This window comes from Scyliorhinus torazame, chromosome X, assembly GCF_047496885.1.
Source record: "Scyliorhinus torazame isolate Kashiwa2021f chromosome X, sScyTor2.1, whole genome shotgun sequence".
NCBI lineage: Eukaryota > Metazoa > Chordata > Chondrichthyes > Carcharhiniformes > Scyliorhinidae > Scyliorhinus > Scyliorhinus torazame.
Window position 1 is genome coordinate 3,945,098 of NC_092738.1, and position 7,400 is coordinate 3,952,497.

The window sequence follows — 7,400 nt, forward strand, 5'->3', positions numbered from 1 at the left end:
CGATATTGCGGGTTCCAGATCTTGATAGGGAGGCGGAATCAAGAATTCGGCCCTGATCTAAGCGGATGGCCGCGTGATTCGACAGCACCCCGCTGGTGGGAGGGTGCAAGTGCAGCGTGACATGTTTACATGGACATTATGTGTGATACGTTTCCGGTAAAGTTTCAGCTGTCGCGTCGCCCGACGGGGGATCTCGCTCCAACCATAAGGGAGGCCTCCACACCTGGGTACAGTCCTGGTCCCCTCGCTTACGGAGAGACAGCCTCGTGTCTGAGGCGGTTCGGAGGGAAGCTTTGCGGGGCAGATTCCAAGGACGAAGGTGTTTTGGGGGGAGTGGGGGGTACGGTTCGCGAATGAGGGGCTCTCCGCCCGGGAGGGAGGCCTGCGGGATTCCCCTCCCCGCCCCCAGCAGAGGCCGCACGTTCGGGGACGAGTGAGACAGATTTAGAGGTGAGAACAGGACCCTCCCCAACACGCGAGACCCCTCCCCCCCCCCCCCCCCCCCGCACAGAAAGCAGCAGCCGAAGGAACGGGGTACAGTAATAAAAACATTTATTCCGTTCCGAAGATTGAGAACAACCTGAGGTACGAGACATGATCTCCGCATTTACACAAATAAAGTTCACAGCCCCGCTCTCTCTCGGTGCCCGCGTCGACCCGATGCGGAGAGGCCGTCTGGAGCTGACCCCGCCCCCACCCTCTCGACGCCCTCTGGCTCTTTGGGGTGGGGGTTGCCCCAGGGAGTGTGTGCGCCTGCGGGAGTGTGCGCCAGCCCCGTCCGCCCAAGCAGCGAGACACAAACAGTCCGTACTTTACAACAAACAAAAAAGAACAAAGCAAACAGAGAAACGCGTCAACGGATTAAATTAATTCTCCACTCGCTGCCTCCAATACATTAAATCGCCCCCCCCCCCCCCCCCGGCCAGCAAGCGCTGGGGGGGGGGGGGGGGGGGGGGAGAACGGGAAAATACATCTCATCCGTCAGGTTATCCTGGTCAGTGGGGTGGAAACGGGGCGTTTCCGGATGAACCGGGGGAGGGGGGTTCGTCGGTTCCCTTACGTCGGGAGCGTTGGGGGGAGGTGAGGGGGTGGGGAGGGGGAGGGGGTGTTTTCGCTGCCCGCTTTTCATCCAGACTTAGCGGCGTCCACCAGTTCTATCAGGCCGTCCGTGCTCATCGACTTGGGCCTCTCCAGCGGGAACCCCAGGGCCCGGCTCCAAATCAGCTGGGAGAGGACCCCCAGGGCCCGGGAGACGCCGAATAACACTGTGTAGTAGTTCATCTCCGTCATTCCGTAATACTGCGGGAGAGAGGGGGCGAAAAGGTAGACGGCCATTAAACATTTGTCCCCAAGATTCGGGCGCACACGTCGCGAGACGGGCAGGGCGCAGCCGCCCATGCTCTCCGTCCGCAGCTCAACCTCCAGTCGGGGCCCCTCCTGCACACCGTTCAGTCCGATCGGCAACCCTACGGCCCACCGGGTTCTGTGATCCTTCGCAGGCCCCGGTCAAAGTCAGTTCGCAACCCCCGCAGTCTCGCGAAAACCTTTCACCACTGACCCATCGGAATGGGTGGCTCCGGCGAGTCTCGTGGAAACTTTTCACCAGCGACTCATCAGGAGAAGGTGGGCCCCATGTGCCGGTTGAACCCGCTGCGGTCCACGTGGGGTATGTACACCCATGGCGCTGTTGGAGAGTTTGGCCCCAGTGGCAGGGAAGGAACGGGCGGTGTGTTTCCGAGTTGGGGCGGTGCGTGTGCGCGCGGGGGGGGGGGGGGGGACCTGCAGGCGGTGGGCGTCCCCCACGCGTTTGCTAGGTGGCAGGTTTGGAAGGTGCAAGGCCGCTACGTTTGCAGAGGACGCAGGCAGGCGAGCAAATGTGTTGAGGGGAGCTTGCAAACGGGTACAGATGGGACCGGTCTGGTGGGCAAAGGTTTTGGCAGACGGGAGCACAACGCGGGGAAAGTCTGCAGTTGTTCGCTTTGGCAGGAAGAATAAAGAAGCGGAGAACGACTGCAGAATTCCGTGGAGCGGAGGGATCTGGGTGTGAGTGCACGAAGCACAGGAAGTTAGTATTCGGGTACTGCAAGGCGGCGAATGGACGTTATCCTTCATCGTGAGAGGGATGTTACGCTTCAGTTACACAGGACGTTGCTGAGGCCGCATCTCTGATACCGTGTGCAGTTACGGCCTCCTTGTTTAAGGAAGGACGTAACTGCGTCGGAGGCGGTTCAGAGGAGGTTTACTGGGTCTTTCCCGGAATGAGCGGTTTGGGCTTGTGAGGAAAGGTTAGGCAGACTGGGATGGAACCCACTGGAGTTTGCCGGAGTGAGGGATGGGGCCGAGATCGATCCAAGTTTATAGAATCCTGAACGTGCTCCACCAGGTGGCAGTGATGTAGTTTCAGGGGGTGTCGATCGAACTGCTTTGCCCCAAGTTTCCCTGAGTGCGTTTGGGAGCCGCGCTCCTCCAGGCACGTGGAGGGTATCCCGTCGCATTCCGGACTCGTGTCCTGGCAGACAGGCTCTGCACAGGGAGATCAGAGCGCACCCCGGGTACTCACCTGCAGCAGGACTCCGCTGTGTGCGTCCACGTTGGGCCAGGGGTTCTTGGCCTTGCCCTGGTCCAGGAGGACCCCGGGCACGATCTTGTACAGCTGGGCTACCAGCTTGAACAGGGGGTCGTTGGGCAGGTGCTTGAGGGCGAACTCCCTCTGGCAGGTGTACCGGGGGTCCGTCTTGCGGAGGACGGCGTGCCCGTAACCGGGAACCACCTGGAAAACAGGCGAGGGGAGGCGTAAAACGAGCCGCAAGACGAGCGAGGGAACCCACCTACTCCACTCCCTCGCTGCCTCGAGGTGACCGCCGCTCGTGGGAATACTGGGAAGGGGCGCACCGAAACCAGGGTTCAGGCAGCGCTGGGTCGTCGGAGGGCCAACGCCAAGGGGGCGCCGTCTTGTCATAGGGTCAGCGCCGAGGGAGCGCCTCACTCCAAGGTCAGCGCCGAGGGAGCGCCTCGCTCCAAGGTCGGCGCCGAGGGAGCGCCTCACTCCAAGGTCAGCGCCGAGGGGAGCGCCTCACTCCAGGGTCAGCGCCGAGGGAGCGCCTCACTCCAAGGTCAGCGCCGAGGGAGCGCCTCACTCCAAGGTCAGCGCCGAGGGAGCGCCTCACTCCAAGGTCAGCGCCGAGGGAGCGCCTCACTCCAAGGTCAGCGCCGAGGGAGCGCCTCGCTCCAAGGTCAGCGCCGAGGGAGCGCCTCGCTCCAAGGTCAGCGCCGAGGGAGCGCCTCGCTCCAAGGTCAGCGCCGAGGGAGCGCCTCGCTCCAAGGTCAGCGCCGAGGGAGCGCCTCGCTCCAAGGTCAGCGCCGAGGGAGCGCCTCGCTCCAAGGTCAGCGCCGAGGGAGCGCCTCACTCCAAGGTCAGCGCCGAGGGAGCGCCTCACTCCAGGGTCAGCGCCGAGGGAGCGCCTCACTCCAAGGTCAGCGCCGAGGGAGCGCCTCACTCCAAGGTCAGCGCCGAGGGAGCGCCTCACTCCAAGGTCAGCGCCGAGGGAGCGCCTCACTCCAAGGTCAGCGCCGAGGGAGCGCCTCACTCCAAGGTCAGCGCCGAGGGAGCGCCTCGCTCCAAGGTCAGCGCCGAGGGAGCGCCTCACTCCAAGGTCAGCGCCGAGGGAGCGCCTCGCTCCAAGGTCAGCGCCGAGGGAGCGCCTCACTCCAAGGTCAGCGCCGAGGGAGCGCCTCACTCCAAGGTCAGCGCCGAGGGAGCGCCTCACTCCAAGGTCAGCGCCGAGGGAGCGCCTCACTCCAAGGTCAGCGCCGAGGGAGCGCCTCACTCCAAGGTCAGCGCCGAGGGAGCGCCTCACTCCAAGGTCAGCGCCGAGGGAGCGCCTCACTCCAAGGTCAGCGCCGAGGGAGCGCCTCACTCCAAGGTCAGCGCCGAGGGAGCGCCTCACTCCAAGGTCAGCGCCGAGGGAGCGCCTCACTCCAAGGTCAGCGCCGAGGGAGCGCCTCACTCCAAGGTCAGCGCCGAGGGAGCGCCTCACTCCAAGGTCAGCGCCGAGGGAGCGCCTCACTCCAAGGTCAGCGCCGAGGGAGCGCCTCACTCCAAGGTCAGCGCCGAGGGAGCGCCTCACTCCAAGGTCAGCGCCGAGGGAGCGCCTCACTCCAAGGTCAGCGCCGAGGGAGCGCCTCACTCCAAGGTCAGCGCCGAGGGAGCGCCTCACTCCAAGGTCAGCGCCGAGGGAGCGCCTCACTCCAAGGTCAGCGCCGAGGGAGCGTCGTCTTGCCATAGGGCCGGCGTTGAGGGAGGGTCATACTCGAAGGTCAGCGCCGCGCCAGAAGAGGTTCAGCCCCCCCCCCCAAGGGCGTCGGGGGGGGGGGGGGGGGGCGAACTCCCCGGATTATTCTCGCACCCACCCTGCCAGAATTCAGCGTGTTCCAGATGAAGTCTCGCAGCTTCTCATCGGACACCTCACCGCCCAGTTCTGCCTGCAGGTCCGTCAGCCAGCCCAGCACCTCCTGCGGACGAGAACGGAGATCAGACCTGACCACCGGCGTGAAGCCCCGCCTGGGGGAAGTGCCCCGCCCAGCCCCTCCAGCCGGTACGATCACCGAGGATTATCATTGCACACCCACCACATCCCTCGATCCCGTGGTTGCAAGATCCAGTCTGCCCCAGCCTGAAATACGTTCAACAACGCAGCTCCCATTGGGTGAAAATCCCAAATTTTCACAACCCTCCGTGAGTAATTTCTCCTCGTCTCAGTCCTAAACAATCTGCCCCCGTGCCCCCCCACCCCCCTCAGGCTCGACAAGCAAGGCATGATCAATGGCAGGACCCTGGGAAGCACCGGGGATGAGAGGTGTGCATGTCCACCGGTCCCTTCAGGTAGCAGAGCGGGTGGACACAGTGGTTAAGAAGGGATATGGTATACTCGCTACTTAATAGAGGTTTAGAAGGTGATGAGAGGGCAGCACGGTAGCATTGTGGATAGCACAATTGCTTCACGGCTCCAGGGTCCCGGGTTCGATTCCCGGCTTGGGTCTCTGTCTGTGCGGAGTCTGCACATCCTCCCCGTGTGTGCGCGGGTTTCCTTCGGGTGCTCCGGTTTCCTCCCACAGTCCAAAGATGTGCAGGTTAGGTGGATTGGCCATGTTAAATTGTCCCTTAGTGTCCAAAGATGTGCAGGTTAGGTGGATTGGACATGATAAATTGCCCTTAGTGTCCAAAAGTGCCCTTAGTGCTGGGTGGGGTTACTGGGTTATGGGGATGGGGTGAATCTTTGGATCCTCACTGTCTTCAGGGGATGTCCCGGAGGACTGGAGAATAGCCAATGTTGTTCCTCTGTTTAAGAAGGGTAGCAAGGATAATCCCGGGAACTACAGGCCGGTGAGCCTTACTTCAGTGGTAGGGAAATTACTGGAGAGAATTCTTCGAGACAGGATCTACTCCCATTTGGAAGCAAATGGACGTATTAGTGAGAGGCAGCACGGTTTTGTGAAGGGGAGGTCGTGTCTCACTAACTTGATAGAGTTTTTCGAGGAGGTCACAAAGATGATTGATGCAGGTAGGGCAGTGGATGTTGTCGATATGGACTTCAGTAAGGCCTTTGACAAGGTCCCTCATGGTAGACTAGTACAAAAGGTGAAGTCACACGGGATCAGGGGTGAACTGGCAAGGTGGATACAGAACTGGCTAGGCCATAGAAGGCAGAGGGTAGCAATGGAGGGATGCTTTTCTAATTGGAGGGCTGTGACCAGTGGTGTTCCACAGGGATCAGTGCTGGGACCTTTGCTCTTTGTAGTATATATAAATGATTTGGAGGAAAATGTAACTGGTCTGATTAGTAAGTTTGCAGACGACACAAAGGTTGGTGGAATTGCGGATAGCGATGAGGACTGTCTGAGGATACAGCAGGATTTAGATTGTCTGGAGACTTGGGCGGAGAGATGGCAGATGGAGTTTAATCCGGACAAATGTGAGGTAATGCATTTTGGAAGGTCTAATGCAGGTAGGGAATATACAGTGAATGGTAGAACCCTCAAGAGTATTGAAAGTCAAAGAGATCTAGGAGTACAGGTCCACAGGTCATTGAAAGGGGCAACACAGGTGGAGAAGGTAGTCAAGAAGGCATACGGCATGCTTGCCTTCATTGGCCGGGGCATTGAGTATATGAATTGGCAAGTCATGTTGCAGCTGTATAGAACCTTAGTTAGGCTACACTTGGAGTATAGTGTTCAATTCTGGTCGCCACACTACCAGAAGGATGTGGAGGCTTTAGAGAGGGTGCAGAAGAGATTTACCAGAATGTTGCCTGGTATGGAGGGCATAAGCTATGAGGAGCGATTGAATAAACTCGGTTTGTTCTCACTGGAACGAAGGAGGTTGAGGGGCGACCTGATAGAGGTCTACAAAATTATGAGGGGCATAGACAGAGTGGATAGTCAGAGGCTTTTCCCCAGGGTAGAGGGGTCAATTACTAGGGGGCATAGGTTTAAGGTGAGAGGGGCAAGGTTTAGAGTAGATGTACGAGGCAAGTTTTTTACGCAGAGGGTAGTGGTTGCCTGGAACTCGCTACCGGAGGAGGTAGTGGAGGCAGGGACGATAGGGACATTTAAGGGGCATCTTGACAAATACATGAATAGGATGGGAATAGAAGGATACCGACCCAGGAAGTGTAGAAGATTGTAGTTTAGTCGGGCAGTATGGTCGGCACGGGCTTGGAGGGCCGAAGGGCCTGTTCCTGTGCTGTACATTTCTTTGTTCTTTGTTCTTTGAGGTGTGGGCGTGGGTAGGGTGCTCTTTCCAAGAGCCGGTGCAGACTCGATGGGCCGAATGGCCTCATTCTGCACTGTAAATTCTATGATAAGCTGTGATAGAGTGGACGTTCAGAGACTATGTCCTCGGGTGGATGTCGCTGTGACAAGGGGGCATAACTATAAGGTTCGGGGTGGGAGATATAGGAGGGATGTCCGAGGTAGGTTCTTTACTCAGAGAGTGGTTAGGGTGTGGAATGGACTGCCTGCTGTGAGAGTGGAGTCGGGACACTTTAGGAACTTCCAAGCGGTTATTGGATAGGCACATGGAGCGCACCAGAATGACAGGGAGTGGGAGAGCCTGATCTTGGTTTCGGACAATGCTCGGCACAACATCGAGGGCCGAAGGGCCTGTTCTGTGCTGTGCTATGTTATGCTGGAACTGTATAAAACGTTGGCCAGGTCACAGCTAGAGTATTGTGTGCAGTTCTGGAATCCACATTACAGGAGGGATGTGCTAGCCACTGGAAAGGGTGCAGAAATTTACCCGGATGTTGCCTGGGCTGGAGAGTTTTCGCTAGGAGGAGAGATTGGATAGACTGGGGTTGTTTTCCTTGGAGCAGAGGAGACTGAGGGGGGACAGGATTGTA

At 59.1% G+C, this 7,400-nt stretch overlaps 1 protein-coding gene across 1 annotated transcript; it reads right to left on the reverse strand.

The window, feature by feature from the left end:
- Window positions 1-535: 535 nt before the first annotated feature.
- On the reverse strand, window positions 536-4,587 carry cs (citrate synthase; the record flags this gene model as incomplete). Its single annotated transcript, XM_072493695.1, has 3 exons — window positions 536-1,299; window positions 2,561-2,770; window positions 4,411-4,587. Coding segments are annotated over 3 exons (561 nt in total), but the record flags the coding sequence as incomplete, so codon positions are not given.
- Between the last annotated feature and the right edge of the window lie 2,813 nt (window positions 4,588-7,400).